General features: G+C 39.8%; 2 protein-coding genes and 1 long non-coding RNA gene across 9 annotated transcripts in view; 1 reads left to right on the forward strand and 2 right to left on the reverse strand.

The window, feature by feature from the left end:
- Positions 1–7,293, reverse strand: part of fbxo38 (F-box protein 38) — a 101,784-nt gene extending 94,491 nt beyond the window's left edge. The window contains exons 1-2 of one of the 3 annotated variants that reach the window (XM_061834580.1): positions 7,116–7,293; positions 5,275–5,499 (exon numbers count right to left, since the gene is read on the reverse strand). In XM_061834580.1, the coding sequence (XP_061690564.1) occupies positions 5,275–5,444 (170 nt within the window). In that variant the 5' untranslated portion in view covers positions 5,445–5,499; positions 7,116–7,293. Of the gene's footprint in view, positions 1–3,627; positions 3,743–5,274; positions 5,500–7,115 lie in introns of those variants that run through there. The other 2 variants (XM_061834582.1, XM_061834581.1) reach the window with 2 other exon arrangements.
- Positions 7,294–8,826: 1,533 nt separating this feature from the next.
- Positions 8,827–13,879, reverse strand: LOC133508898 (uncharacterized). Its single transcript, XR_009797177.1, has 3 exons — positions 13,810–13,879; positions 9,270–12,937; positions 8,827–9,187 (listed from the first exon to the last, which is right to left on the reverse strand). It is a non-coding gene; the product is annotated as an uncharacterized LOC133508898 (long non-coding RNA).
- Positions 13,880–13,916: 37 nt separating this feature from the next.
- Positions 13,917–16,545, forward strand: part of magt1 (magnesium transporter 1) — a 41,874-nt gene continuing 39,245 nt past the window's right edge. The window contains exons 1-2 of one of the 5 annotated variants that reach the window (XM_061835428.1): positions 13,917–14,221; positions 14,430–14,446. Coding sequence is in view for 3 of the 5 variants with exons in the window: in XM_061835430.1 (XP_061691414.1) it covers positions 14,366–14,446 (81 nt within the window). In the remaining 2 variants the exon portion in view is untranslated. The other 4 variants (XM_061835429.1, XM_061835430.1, XM_061835426.1 and 1 more) reach the window with 4 other exon arrangements.

Genomic DNA, 16,545 nt, shown 5'->3' on the forward strand with positions numbered 1-16,545 from the left:
CCTCCCACATCCCAAAAACATGCATTAATCGAAGACTCGAAATTGCCCTTAGGTGTGATTGAGTGTGTGACTTGTCAGTTATTGTGTGCCTTGTGATTGTCTGGTAACCAGATCAGGGTGTGCCCCGCCTCCTGCCAAAAGATAGCTGGGATTGGCTTCAGCACTCCTGCGACCCTCGTGAGGATAAGCGACTCAGAAAATGGGTGGGGGTGAGTGGGATGGGAGCTATGCCATAATTAGAGGCAATACATACAGTCCCTTCTAAAAGTATTGAAACAGCAAGATCAACTCAGGGCTTTTTTCGTGTACTGAATAAATTTAGGTTTGGGATGAAAAGATTAATATAGTCACATTTGAAAAATGTACGGCTGTGGTCAGTCATGCCCACAGATATAAAGTTATGGGTGTGGTCAACCAGTCATGCCCACAGATATAAAGTTGCAGGTGTGTATTGTGTTTGTAATTATGAGTGTAAGACTTTAAGAGCGGAGCGGGGTGGTGTCAGGTAAACTAGGAAGTAGAAGTAGGCTGAGCAGCAGCTCATTGCTTCAGTGTTTAAAAAAAAAAAGAGCTGTCAGGCTGTGGTTCACTGCGCTGGATCGGTTTTCATGTGGGCTGAGTGTGTGGCAAGTGCGCAATGGCACAGCTTAGAGGGAACATTGGTCAAGGCTACACAAAATAAGCGGCGTCTTTCAATATCTATTTCTACTCGTAACAAATTTTACGCACATGATTTTTCGTGCTAGACTGTGCAGATTTGAGAGTGTGATGGCGTGCAGGTCCCGTCAAATCACAGTGACTGTGAATATGAGAGAAAAGTTCAGAATTCCACCTTTCATTTAATAGTATTTACATTTTGATCTGTTAAACAACTCAGGACAGTGTTTGTTTAGTTTGAAGCCACCCACTTAACAAGTGAGCAAAGGTTTTGGAACAGAATTAAATTGATTTAAAGTGAATAACATCGAATATTTGATGGCAAACCCTTACAAAACTGCATCAAGCCTGTGAACCACTGATTTTAACATATCACAGGGATATCACAATCCCCCCTGTTAAAAAAAAAAGACTTCAAGAGAAGAACTATAGAGGAAATACCACAAGATACAAACCACTCATCAATAAAAAGAATTCAAAGGTCAGTTTAGATTTTGCAAATAAATCCAGAGGTGAGCCACAAAGGTTTTGGGATAATGTTTTCCGGACTGGTGAGACCTATATTAAGTGATGTAAAGGACAAAGTATGGTGACAGAAATGATCTGCTCCTGATCCAAAACACAGCTCATCTGTGAAGCATGGTGTAGGAAATGTCAAGGCTTGGGCTGACATGCCTGCTTCTGGAACAGACTCCATCCATCCATTTTCTGAGCCGCTTATCCTCACGAGGATCGCAGAAGTGCTGAGTGCTGCTGTTATCGGGCAGGAGGAAGGGTACACCCTGAACCGGTTGCCAACCAATCGCAGGGAACACGGAGACAGACTACAGTCACACTCACAATCATACCTAGGGGAAATTTAGTTTCCAATTAATGCATGTTTTTGGGATGTGGGAGGAAACTTGAGTGCCCGGAGAAAAATGGAAGCTAGCAAACTAGTCTTTATTGATATAACTCATGAGGGCAGGAGCAGAATTAATTCAAGTATACAAATAATTTTTCTGGTAATTTACAGGAAAATGCATCCAAATTTGTCTGAAGAAAGCAATAATGTCCAACAATCTAATGGCCCAAGATACTGTCCAAACAACAAAGGACTTTAACAAGGGAAAAAATGGACTGGCAAAGTCAATCACCAGAACTTTACCCAACAGAGCATGTATTTTACCGACTGAGGAGAAGACTGAAGAGAGAACCACCAAGAAACAAACAAGAACTGAAAAAGGTCTGAAAAAACATGTCAAAGGAAGAATACAAGAGATTGGTGAAGTCAATGGGTCGCAGGCTAGAAGCTGTTTTGGCAAATAAGGGTTGTGACCACAAATATTAAATATTATTCACTTTGAGTTCATTTAATTAAAGGGTCATCGTGCCCACCAGCTCTTCCAGGTCCTTCCGACGGGAAAGTGCTTCAGATCAATGCAAGTCAAAACTAGCAGGCATTCGAAGAGTTTTTTTCCTCTGGGAATTAATTCATTACATTCAACAAATTTGCTATTTTCAGCCTTGTGCCATCTTTGGGATACTCACATTCTGCTGGTCCAATCAATAACAGTATTAGTAATTTATTTTTGCAGACTATCTCACAATCCGTCACTTTAACCTGCTCCCTTTGCACAATTGTCATTCCACTGGTCTATCACGGGAACAGCGAACGGGTAAACAAGCTTTACACAATGTAGGCCGTTGACAAACTTATCTCGTACCAGTTCTAAACGAAGAAGATTTTACATCTTGCATGACTTTTATAAGGAATAGTTCCTGTGAATAGAAATTTCTCTTGTTCTTTGTTCTCGCTGCTTTGTTGTTCTTTGTTCTGTATGTCGTACCAGGGCAGCACCAACTGCCGGAGAAAAATTCCTTGGGTGTTTTTTTATACACTTGGCTAAATAAAGCTGATTCTGATTCTGATAAAGTTGATGAGCCACAAAATGAAGTAATGTGAAAGAGTAGTGGTGGCTAGACTCAAGACAGAAGTATTTGCAAGCAAGAGTATGGTTTGTCTAGAAAGAGTACCACAGATGCATGATTTGCCATGAGGAAGCTAAAGGAAAAGTACATATAGTCTCTTTGTGGATCTAGAGAAACAATGGCGAGGCTGACAGATTATGTTAGACTGAAATCCCCTTGGACCATGATGTACGCAGATGACATTATGGTCTGCAGTGAAAGGAGGTAGCAGGTGGAAGAACAATTATAAAGGTGGAGGCATCCACTGGAAACGAGAGGAATGAAGATTAGTAGAGAAAACAGTAACCCCCTCTCTTCACTTCACAGGTCAGCTATTGTAGATTCAGTGCATCGCGGTCATCTCACAGTATGAACTATATCACGTACGGACAAGTCATCTCAGTGCGTACGATATCAGTTTAAGAAGGATTATAAAAGGCAGAAGCTTTTCAATCTTTTTACGAAAAAACATAAGGGTTTAAGAACTAAAGTTAAAGAACTTTGACCTAGTTTCCCAAGTCTGAAAAACGCTTGTGGCTGACCTCTGATGTCACTTCAGGTAATTCTACTACAGCTATTTTCTCATATAAGCACAGGCAGATCCATCGAGCTGTACAATGAACGGCCAGGTGGTTTATTAAATACACAGCATTTGCATATTTTTAAAACAAGACCTAAAACTTTGTATAAAATTTCAGGATATCGAAGCCTTTATTATTTATTCGTTTAACAAGAACTTCACAAATGCTTACCAGTCTTCACGAGGCATATCCTGCTCCCTGTTTACTCGGCATTTTCTTCATGGCCAGCTATTTTATCTGCATTCGAACATGTACGCTGTCTAACTGGCACAAATTGATAACCTTTAACGACTTTATAAAGCTCGTATTCTTCACCGTCTTTGTGGGACCCTTCAGAATAGTGTTCATCGCTCGGAATATCAGAAAATTCATCGTCGTTCTTAGAATGTATTTCAATGCTCGCCATTGTCACCGGTTCTGACGTCACGTTCCTACTTGCCTGTTTCCGCTTCGTTTCCGTCTTTTTTCCGGCGAATCCAGCAACGTGTGATCATTTTTTGCAGATAATCGAAAAATAAAAATGTTTCCCTCGTAATGGATTTCAGATTCGAATTCTGCAAAAAAAAAAAAAACTTTTGAATACTAGCACAAAGGTGCACTGAGGACCTTTTATACACTTTAACCCTAGAGAACCCAAGACATCCAAACCCTCTTTTAAATATGTGACCCCATGGGTTCTCTAGCATGAATGTGCTTCTTTTGACTCATGTTTGCTTTGTTTGCTTATGGCTGTTTGTTTATCGACTCACGATTGCTTTATTGATCAATTTTCCTGTGTTTGTTACGTTTCGGACCGCCCCAAGGAAATAAAAAAGAGGATTTGTGGTGATTTGGCCAAAAAATGGTTTTCAGTGCTGAGAGATACATCCCGCATTCTCCTCACGAGCAAAAGTTATTCTTGTCAAGAAGGGGTGCCACACCGGCGAAATGGAAGTGATTGAACAGCGGCGCGCCGGAAGTGGTCAAAACAAGGCGTCACAGGCATTTGGTGCTCCACAAGAAGACCACACGTTTGGATTGTTTGTGACTTTCTGTATTGCAATAAAAATGTTACTTAATTGTTGTTGTTTAAAAGACACTTGTGTAATTTTTGTCTCAAGTGGGCAAAGTTTAAATGCTGTACTGTTGATTAAACGTTCTGGTGCCCACACGGCAGCTCCAGCAAAAGTCTCTCAGTGATGAATGCTAAATATACAGTGATATAATACAGTAAGTGTTTTATAATGTATAATTATATTATACTTTTAGAATACTCTATATATTATGTTTATAAGGTTTTATAATTAAAGATTTAACTAAATATCTTTTTTGTCTCAAATATGCAAAGTACAAAAACTGTTGACATAATTTTAAACATTCTGGTACCTACATAAACATACATCCCCGCTACTTCGCAGTTTTTCTTTTTTTTTTTGCAGGTGGTTCTGGTATTAATAAACCGTGAAAAATGATAGATTACTGTATAACAGAATAAATTATGTCAGATCAGAGGGCTGGAGGAAGGGGAGAGTGAGGCTGGAGAAGAGATAGCGAGGGTGGATGACTAACAAGTGTGGTAAGGAAGTGAAGAAACTGGTCTAAGTAGATTGGAACAGCTGGCGGAAGGTGTCAGGTGTGTTATGAGAGAAGACTGATAGGATGAAGGGCAAAGTTTAAAAAGAGTGGTGAGGTCAGTCATTATTCACATATGAGAGAGAGTGGCAATGATTAGATAAGATTTAAAATTAGTTTATTAGGGGGACACCCAAAGTTAGATGTTTTGGAGATAAAGACCAGAATAGAGTGAGGGAGTATATTGATAGAAGGATGATGAGGATGGAGATTCCAGGCCAAAGAGAATGTTGATGGATGTTGTGAGCGAAGACATGAGGACTGTTTGGTGTTAGGAAGATGTAGGACACACACACACACACCCTTGTCTTCAAATTTTTACACGAAGAAGAAAATCTTAGATGATGGACGTTTCATTTAAAATTCTAAACAAAAATGTTGGGAGAGTCAAGACTAAGCAGCATGTCTTAAAAGCTAAAGGAAAATACAACATACAATACAATAAGTGAACATTATAAGTTATCAGGAAGCTTACCTGAATATATGACAAAGAACTTCGTGGGACAGTTCATTGATGTAGTCCTTTGGCTCAATGGGCCACAAGGGCACTCCCCATCCACTGCTGCTGGCCCCCAAAGGTTGGAGTTTAAAGGCCTTTCTCCTTGGACCCATTGCTTCAACGTTAATAGTAAGTCTCAAAGGCATAAAATTTTCTCCCTTGCACAGCCTGGAGATTATTTTTCAGGCATCACTCCAAATTCTAATTACCAAATCACAAAACAATATCAATAAAAATCTTAAGGTGACACAGATACAAAAATACACTCACTTTTCACAAAGAAAAATAACTTTTCAGAATGTCATTAGTTATGGTACCAGACTCACAAAATGGACAACAAAATTGGCAATCACACATGGATTGATACTGACGTAAATTGTAAATGCTAAAGAGAGATCCAATGTACATTTCCTCGCTGTAATCCCTGGTGTCCCTATATTTACATATTCCACTCAGTGTTTATTGTTCTAATCGCCACAAGGATTGACACAAAAGCATTTACGGTTCAAGTGGCAATATTTTCTTTACATGGAAAAAAATGTAATATTACTACCAGTGAGGGATTAAAAGTTGAAAAAGGAGAACCTCCATAATCATATGCAGTAATTCTTTCACCATTATTTATCTAGCTATCTATCCAGGTAAGGAAAATGAGAACAGATTCTCATTTGCAATTTTGTGAAATTCAGTACTGCACTTAACATCTTATGATGCCAATTCACCAGATTTCCCTTTAACCAATTTCATGTTGTGTTTGTATTCCTACCAGCTATTATGCAGCTATATTTTTTAAACTGCTGAGTACATTTAGTGTAGCCTCAAGTTAAAATGCCTTTCCATCTGTTGTTTGGTTCTCTTTTGTTTTGTCACTGAGAATTTAACTGATATTTAAAAAAAAAAAAGACTATAATGTTTCTTTAGGCTTGTCCCTTTCGGGGTCGCCACAGCGTGTCATCTCAGATGAACGCATGTATATGTTTGGCACAATTTTTACGCCGGATGCCCTTCCTGACGCAACCCTTCTCAGGGAGTGGAGGTCCCGGTGGGATACGAACCCACAACCCCGAGAAATAAAATATTGATAATTATACGGCAGGGTGAAAAAAAACATTCCCTTGTATTTTTCTGATCAGAAATGAATACCAAATCAATATTTAGAGTTAAAGATTTCCAAATTGTTTGAATCTTCATCCTAACTGCACATATGATTCTTCTAATTTGTCCGTCTTTCAATAGCTTCACATAATTTTAGGGCCTATTTCAAGTCATGGAATGAAGTTGGGTCCATTTATTTAGTTCAAATTTCACGAAGTCAAAGCATGAACAAATTTTATGTGGAGCTGGTTTACAACCGTGCTCCTCTACATTGCTACATTGTTGTAATGTCTAAGTAGTAGTCTCAAGAATAAGTTATGTACTTTATCTCAAGTCTACATAAAACAGTTTCTGTAAATATACGTAAATAGCACCTTAACCGAGATGTGGAGCCGTTTACGAAACGTAAACACGTTCAAGCATAGCTGAGGTGTGCCTCAAACATCAAGTCTCACTTGTAAACGCTAGCTGAACCGACAAAGGACAGCACATTAAACATACACCGCATTTAAAAGGCAATCTATAACGCTGAGAATAATAGTAAACAGAAAATATCCCTACTTTCAACAACTGTCAGGGTAATTCAAGTTATCTGTCTCTCAAATTCAACCTTGGTCATGTCAAAGCTAGCTTACAAGTTAGCATAACCACAACTCAAATTGCACATTGGCAAAAGCAGCTTGATTCAAAAGTGTCACGTTTGTATTATTTGGATTAGGTACCTTGGTTTTTTGTTTTTTTTTTTGCTATCCATTGCACGATTATACTGCTGTTCGGTCATCGCGTGAGAATATGAGATGGTCGTATCACTGGCTGAACGAGAGCAAGACGAACTTCACTTCCCACGTGACCGTGGAGTGGACGCCTGGACGGTTGTCATTTCCTGGATCTGGATCACTTGGGACCCATTACGCCCCTCCCCCTTTGTACCTAATCGCATACTGTACGGCTCAAAAGGGTCTTTTTTTATATCATTTCATCATTAAAAGTAAAAAAAAAAAAAAAAGACACACTGAAATTCCTTTTGAAAAAAACATTTACTGATTCGATTATTTGAATTATTGCCAATTCCTATCATTCAAAAGGTAATGATCGTTTCTTAACAAAACCATCTTACATTAATATTTTAACACTTTAACGCCCTAATGTCTTTGCTGTGATGTGTCCCAAATAGAATGTCTTGATTTTGTGACATATTTTTGGAAGACGCTAGTTACATTTTTATTATACAGTATAATTTTTCTCCCTGCCCGATGACAGCTGGGATAGACTCCAGCACTCCCGTGACCCTCGTGAAAATACTGTAAGTGGTGAAGAAAGCTGGATGAATGGATGGATAGATAATTTTTCTCATACAGCTTTTCCATGGAAACCAAAACAAAAGCATTCTAGTGTCTTCAGAGTTACTTTTTATTATAGGGGTTCTTTTAAAAATGCCCCTTCTATGTCAGTAAAGCTGTCATTACCATAAATTCTACTGAAGGCATAGGTTATATTGTAAGGTTCATAGTTTACCCTTTTAATATAAGTCACAACAGTGAAAAAGAAAATATTAAAGAATGAAACAACACTAAGGGTGATTGACGGCGTAGTCACTACAATCACCCCTACTGTTTTGTACCACCACATTGTGTGGTACAGAAGCCTGACTTGGTGTGGGCAGCAGGGGATCGATTCCCGCTCAGTGATGGGTGTCAATTTGTGCTCTGCAACTGACTCGTGACAGGGTCAGGGTGTGTACCCTATTTCCTGCCTCAAGATAGCTGGGATAGTTTGTGGCACTCTTGCGACCCTAGGGAGGATAAGCGGCTTGGAAGACGGACATGGAAATAACTGTGGCGCAACTCGCTGCTAAAACGTCTACCTCACAGTTCTGAGGACCAGGCTTTAAATCCTGGCCTCGCCTGTGTGGAGTTTGCATGTTCTCTCCGTGACTGTGTGCGTTTTCTCAGGGCACTGCGGTTTCCTCCCACATCCCAAAAACATGTATTAATTGGAGACTCTAAATTGCTCGTAAGTGTGATTGTGAGTGCGAATGGTTGTTTGTTTCTATGTGCCCTGCGATTGGGTGGCAACCATTTCAGGGTATGGACCCTGTTTCCTTCCCCAAGATGACTGGGATTGGCTTCAGCACTCTTGCGATCCTTGTGAGGATAAGCGGCTAAGAAAATGGATGCATGACTAAAAAAGGTAAGATGTAGCTCAAACTGTTCTTGATTTAAGCAACATTGAAATTCATACATAGATTCATCCATGTAAAAATACATTCATATTTATGCCTACTCATGTTATTATATACTATACAGAACATACATGCGCTCTGATCTACACTTACACATACACTACATATTCTCGAATGTATAAACCAGCAAACATCCATCGATATAAACATGAATAATAAACTGATAACAAAACCTGATCAAGTGTAAATACATTATATAATACGTTTGTTGCTTTTTACATACATACATCATACAGAAAACCACCATACAATATTAAGACATTTTATATAGACTTTCTAGCAATTTACTGGTAACTTGCACAGAAACAGAAACATGGTTAAAAAAATATTACACAATAAAAAGTTATCAGTTGTGAATGAACCCAGAAGCAAGTGGAGGCTGAGACGTTTGTGGTAAATGGTTTATTGTCAAGGAAATTTGGACTTGGACCTTTGCGCCGTAAAGTCGGTTTGTCGAAATGGACCGTGTAGCTTGTGGTGAAGTGAGCAGGTGGGTGGCTCAACTGCAAGGTGGTGGAAGAGGTCAGCAAAGCGTGGAACATGGGAGCAGCACTGAGGACGAGGAAGAACATGGAAATCAGAATATTGCGAAAAAAGCATACCTTATGTGCAAATACTAGTGAGTTGTTTGTACCTTTCAGCAGACCAAGCTAAAGTTGCCCTGACATCCTTCCACATGGCCTGAACTCTGTGTAGGTGATCCATCACATGCATGCTCGTGTTCCCTAAACAACGGTGGATGGAAACCATAACAGACCATGAACGGGGATGAACCAGTGGCGGAGCTGGTGGGAGGGTTGTGGATGTGGTGATCCAGGGGATGAATGTCCTCCAGGGGGTGGGGTTGCGTGCAGCAATGCAGCGAAGGACCACTTCATGGGACTGATTATCCCACTCTGTATGGCTGCTAGACTGAGTGTAGTAACAAGAAGACAGGCTAGCTGCTGCCCCCACTGCACCAAGGGCGACACGGAATAGGCAGCCCATCTTGGGGCAGATGAAGAGTCTTCCTTTGGGTACAGACGGAGTAGCCTTGGGTGAATTCCCAAGTGTCTTTTATAAGGCTGTCAGAGATGTTCCTAGAAAAACAGCTAAGACAAGCCTGAGGACTGTAGAGAGTGAACTCAAACCAACCAAGATCTTCTTTCTCGCGAGGGACAGCTGTGAGACCCAATGCATGACTGTTCTCGCTCAGACTTCCAAAGTGGTAGTCCCTGTCTGCTCTTTTTATTGCTTTCTCAGGTCAAAGGGTTACATGGTTACAAGCTCACACAGTAAAAATGCTGACACAGATGGCTACAACAACAGCACATAAACACGAAGGTACATGTTTCTTCAAGGCTGCAAGAGTGTCCCGATAAAACTACAAGAGAAAAAGCAGGGCATTGTTTAAAGACATGTTTATGGCATTTGGGGGTATCATCTTGTGGTAGAAAGGCATTATCTCCTCCCGGTGTTGAAGAGTATCTGCTTAAGATCAGAAGGGAAACATGCTGAGGTCAGAATGGAGACATTGCTTCCCAGTGTTTAGGAGTATCAGCTTGAGGTCGGCAGGGGGGGCATCGCCTCCCAGGTTTCACTGGGTCACACTTCGAGACACGCAGGCAGCTCACAAAGAGAACAATTCAGACTAAGACTAACAGAACCAAACACATGATAAAACAATCCTAACAGCAAGTACAGTAGTAATGATGTACTTTTATCATGATAACTAACATAGTAATAAATTCCTTAACACAGACCGAGCCACCAGAAGTGTTATTTCACGAGCACTAAATAATGCGGTTGATCCCAGGTGACAAGTGAGTTCAGCAATATGAGCCGGGTGAAAGATGTCACATTGTTTCCAGTCTTGGGATCCAGTTGGGTTTCTAAGGCATTCATCACAATCTGCTGGATTTTCTATGTATCAGCCCTGATCAACCAGTAGGAACAGATGATGGTTTTATGTTCAGCAGGGCTGGATGGGGGTGAGTACATGAGGGAAAGGCCATCATGCTTGCTGTTGTGGGAAACAGGAAGGAAGGAGAGGATAAAATTGAACAACCTCAAGAAGAGGGCCCAGCGAGCTTGTCAGGGATAGAACCTTTTGGCAGAATAGAAGTATGCAAGGTTTGGTTCAAATGATAAATGGAGTTTCAGCCCCCTCAAACCAATAACTCCACTCCTCCTAAGCCAAGATGATAGCCAGCAGCTATTGGTTACCAACATTATAATTTCTTTTCATTTCTTTTCTTTTAGTTGACATGACTAGTAGAAAGGTTTTTATAATGTGCATCCAAGAGAGCAGGTGGAAAGGTAGTAAGGCTAGAAGTTTAGGAGCAGGGTTTAAATTATTCGACCACGGAGTATTTGCGAAGAGAAATGGTTTAGGGATTATTTTAAAGGAAGAGCTGGCTAAGAATGTCTTGGAGGTGAAAAGAGTATCAGATTAGGTGATGAGACTGAAATTTGAAATTGAGGATGTTATGTATAATGTGGTTAGCGGCTTTGCTCCACAGTTAGGATGCGACCTAGAGTTGAAAGGGAAATTCTGGCAGGAAATAGATAGATGATAGATTTGAGCATCCCAGAGAAAGAGAGTTGTGATTGGTGCAGATTGTAATGGACATGTTGGTGAAGGAAACAGGGTCGATGAAGAAGTGATGGGTAAGTACGGCATCCAGGAAAGGAACTTTGAGGGACAGATGTTGGTGGACTTTGCAAAAAGAATGGAAATGGCTGTAGTGAACACTTATTTCCAGAAGAGAGGGGAACATACAGTGACCTACAAGCGCGGAGGTAGACGCATGCAAGTGGATTATATTTTGTGCAGATGACGTAATCTGAAGGTGGTTACTGACTGTAAGGTATTGGTGAGGGAGAGTGTTCTCGACAGCATAGGATGGTGGTGTGTAGGATGACTCTGGTAGTGGGTAGGAAGATTAAGAAGACAAAAGGTAGAGCAGAGTACCATGTGGTGGAAGCTGAGAAAGGAAGATTGTTGTGCGAACCTTCGGAAAGAGGTGAGACAGGCTATTGATGGACAGAAGAAGCTCCTAGAAGACTGGAGTACGACAGCCAAACTGATCACAGAGACAGGAAGGACAGTACTTAGTGTGTCTTCTGGTAGGAAAGGGGAAGACACTTAGTGGTGGAACCCCAAAATACAGTAAGGCATACAAGGAAAGAGATTTGCGAAGAAGAAGTGGGACACTGAGAGGACTGAGGAGAGGCAAAATGAGTACAATGGGATCCGACGGAGGGAAAAGGTAGAGGTGGCAAAGGCTAAACAAGACGCATATGACGAGATGTACACCAGGTTGGACACGAAAGAAGAGGAAAAGAATCTCTATAGGTTGGCCAGACAGTGGGATAGAGATGGGAAGGATGTCCAGCAGGTAAGGGTAATTAAGGATGGAGATGGAAATGTGTTGACTGGTGCCAGTAGTGTGCCACGTAGATGGAAAGAGTACTTTGAATAGGTAATGAATGAAGAAAATTGGAGAGAAGGTAGAAGAGGCAAGCATGAATGACCAGGATGTGGCATTGATTAGTAAGGGAGAAGTTAGAAAGGCACTGAACAGAATGAAAAAGGGAAAGACAGTTGATCTCGATGACATACCAATGTGGGTATGGAAGCAATTTGGTGAGGTGGCTGTGGAGTTTTTGACCAACTTATTCAACAGAAAACGAGCGGGCAAAAATATGTCAGAAGAATGGAGGAAAAGTGTACTCGTTCCATTTTTAAAAACAAAGGCGATGTACAGAGCTGTGGGAATTATTGAGGAATAAAGTTGATGAGCCACACAATAAAGTTATGGGAAAGAGTAGTGGGGGCTAGACTCGGGACAGAAGTAAGTATCTGCGAGCAACAGTATGGCTTCATGTCTAGAAAGAATATCACAGATGCATTATTTTCTTTAAGGATGCAAGTGGAAAAGTAGAGAGAAGGTCAGAAGGAGCAATATTGTGCCTTTGTGGATGTAGAAAAATCCTATGACAGAGTATGAAGAGAGGAACTGTGGTACTGCATGCACAAGTCCGGTGTGGCGGAGAAATATGTTAGAATAGTACAGGACATGTATGGCAGCAGAAAAATGGTGAGGTGTGCCTGATAGGTGTGACAGAATATTTTAAGGTGGAGATGGTACTGAATCAGGGATAAGTTCTGAGCCCCTTCCTGTTTGCAGTGGTAATGGATAGGCTGACAGATGAGGTTAGACTGGAATTACCTTGGACCATGATGTTCGCAGATGATGTTGGAATATGCTGTGAAAGCAAGCAGCAGGTGGAGGAACAATTAGAAGATGGAGGTACGCACTGGAAAGAAAAGGAATGAATATTAGCCGAAGTAAAACAGAATATATGTGCGTGAATGAGGGCTGGAGGGGGAAGAGTGAGGCTAGAGAGAGAAGAGATAGCAAGGGTGGACGACTTCAAATATTTAGGGTCAACAACCCAGAGCAATGGTGAATGTGGTAACGAAGTGAAGAAAAAGGTCCAAGCAGGTTGGAACAGCTGGTGGAAGGTGTCTGGTGTGTTATGTGACAGAAGAGTCTCTGCTAGGATGAAGATCCAAGTTTATAAACCAGTGGTGAGGCCGGGCCATGATGTACGGATTAGAGACGGTGGCACTGAAGAGACAACAGGAAGCAGAACTAAAGGTGGCAGAAATGAAGATGTTGAAGTTCTCGCTTGGAGTGAGCAGGATCAACATTTACAACCACAGGTTCAAATCTCTATGAAAGTATTCCTCTGTTTTCCTGATCAACCGATACTGCTATTTGTTCATCAGATGAGGATAAAGCCGAGAAATTGGCGCTGGGCATAAATTATGTAACATATAATCGAGCATTTGGAACGCCACGTAACACGTCACGTCTGTCCACGTAGGTCAGGTGACTCGCGAACATGGCAGCGCCCCCGAAAATTCGTAATAGTCAATAAAAATCTTCTCAAAACACTATTACATGAGAGATGATTTAACATCACATTGTCAAAATAGAGTACATATTACATGACCTATTGGATACAACATTGTTCATGCAAACCACTGGATTTCCCCTTTAAACATTGCTCAACATCATCATAAAACGAATTTTTAAAATACATCAAGTTTATACTGTCGATCTTATTTATGTTAATTTGCCAAAGTGTGAGCAGGTTCATGAGGGAAAAGACATGTTACTCACTATGCAATTATATATTTAAAAGATGCCTTTGTGATGTACAACACTTGGGTTTGAATTAACTTTATTGACACGTCATCGCAGCCGACAAGGAAGTACTTCCGGTACGAGTGACTTCACAGTCGAAAAAACAACTAAAACAATTGAATTACACTAATAATTGAGGTTAACTCGATCTTAACGTAACGAATCAATTAGCCTCACGTTTAAAAAAGAAATTGGAACTTAATCGTCATTTTAAAATGAATCAGTCTTTTGGAAGAGCCTACAGCTTCAAAGAAAAACAGTACAAAATGGCAAACTGTGGGCAACGCCACAGCTTTTAAGACCAGGTATGGGGGAAATGGTGTAGCTGGGTGACTTCGTGGTGCCCTAAAAAAACGTGACGCTGATTGCACCAATAACCAAGCGGTCGGTGAGTTCACAAGGCGTCAAGACTTTCTGGTTTGAGTGCGTCGAAAGATGGCAGTAATACGATACACATACAGAATGCAGAACACGAAGAAGAAAAACAACCAATAGAAAGTTGATAGGAGGTCGTTGGTTGTAGAGTTGCAGAATGTGTTCTAAACTTTTATTTTCTTTGTTAATCATTTTTATATTCTACCATGACTCCATTGAAGCACAGAAGAAAAAAGAGGTATTATGATTTTGTTTCATCAATATTTTGTGGGAAATGTTCATACAACAAATGGGACAGTTTTATGTGATGTCGAAATTGTGGCTTTCTTCATGTGTATTTTAGCGGTTAAACTAACAGTGATCAGAGAAAATCTAACCTGTGGATTATGTATAAAGAGGCGACACAGTTTATGTTGTGTTGTCAGTTGTTGTCTTAACATTAGATTTGCTTCTACGATCATATCAAAGACATTTGTTTGAGGCTACCAAAGGTCGGGTTCATTAGTCACCAGTTAAATAAACCCTTAAAATACACCGAGAAAGGGAAAAAGTTAAATTTATTCTTTTTTTTTTAACTTAAAAATGTAACGCCAAAACCAGACAAAAACAAATCTAAAAATATAGTTTTCAAGCTGACATCTCTGTGTCAATCAAAATGGAGTTGCCTTCTTTAATAAGGTACACTTTTCCACTCTCGTACTGTATTGGTCGGGACCGCTAAGGTTTTTTTTTTTTTTTTTTTTTTTTTTAATGATTCAATTAATATATTTTAGGTACCAAATCATTCCTTGGAAGGTGGGTAATGAGAAAATGACACTTTTTTTTTTTTTTTTTTAGATGACCTATTGTTGGTCTCCATGATCAAAAGAACAAGAAAACCACATGTGAATTTTTTTTTTTTTTTTTTTTGGGAGAACATGAAAAAAAATAGTCGGAGCTTGTTTAATGCTATGAAATTAGTATTCTGTCAGTTTTTGTGTTTTAACTTTTCATTCAGGTCATGCATTAAAACATCAGATGATAAATTGTCCCATCCTTTGAAATATTATTCAAAACCCAAAAACCCAGAAATTGGTTACATGTGTAATTTCCCTGTGCCTATGAAAACTTAGCAAAAAAGTAGACTTCCTTAAGATTTAAAAGTTCCCGTGACTACAAAGATTGACACCAAAGTTGTCTTAAAACCAAGGGAAAGTCCACAACTTTATGGGAAAGCTCACAACTTGCTTTATTCCTTAATTTCAAGGGAAGTCCACAGCTGACTTTTGGCCACTAGATGAAAGTCCAAATGTCAGTACTGTCACTACTCTGTGCTGGCATCTAGTGTGGCAGAAAAATGTGTATTTAAAACTGATTTAGCGTGTAGGCATAGACCTTCATTGAATATTAAATGAATTTGAGTTCATTCAATAATTAATGGGATTTACATTAACCTAGATTTGACCAAACATAATTTTATTAAAACAAAGCCTCAATTAATAACAAAGTAATCTGTGCAATGTATTAAAAATATGCATAATCAAATGCACATAACGCAATGACCAATTTCTTGGGCATTTGCACGATGTGGGAAAAAAAAGAAAACAAAAAAAAAAGAGAAATGAACTATAGCTGCTACAGTAACTCCTTCTTGCTCACTTGCAGTGGATCTTTAGCAGTACTTGTACCTTAAACACTCAACATGCCAATCCAACAGGAGTCAATATATCTGAAACCAACCTGGCAACAAGAAGCATACATAAATATCTCCAATTGTCACCCAACGGTGTTGGATTTTATCAAGTACAGTGACAGGTTAAGAGCGATCACTGTATTACAATTCATACAGAAATCAGTATAATTTACATGTTTTTTTAGGGCCACGTGCAGAAATTTTAAATAGAAAGAACCAGTAAAAAGCCTGGATGCAGTTTATAACATTGCCTTTTTATCGCTTATCTTCGTTCAGGACCACCTCGAGCAGCCATGTTCCTTTTCGGCACTGGTGGAATGCAGGATATTATTTATTCACCTCATACGTTCCAAAAGCATAACAGATTACTATGATAATTAGTTATTAGAATAGATAACATCATAATTCATCAAATTCTAACCGTATATGTGTGTTTCACATATAAAAGACATTTAAAGGTCCACTGTCATGAAATGCATGATTTTATTATGTTATTAATGAAAAAACGGCAGCCAGTATGGACCCATCTGTTTTTTCACCACAAAACAGGATTTTGAAAATCCTCTCGATGGCTTTGTTTTCGAGAAGAAGCAGGAAGTGACATACAGGACAGTAGCGCACTCAAGCAGTCTCGTATGTTTATACTAGTTTTACCTGCTGGAAGG

This window comes from Syngnathoides biaculeatus, chromosome 11, assembly GCF_019802595.1.
Source record: "Syngnathoides biaculeatus isolate LvHL_M chromosome 11, ASM1980259v1, whole genome shotgun sequence".
In the NCBI taxonomy this organism is placed as follows: domain Eukaryota; kingdom Metazoa; phylum Chordata; class Actinopteri; order Syngnathiformes; family Syngnathidae; genus Syngnathoides; species Syngnathoides biaculeatus.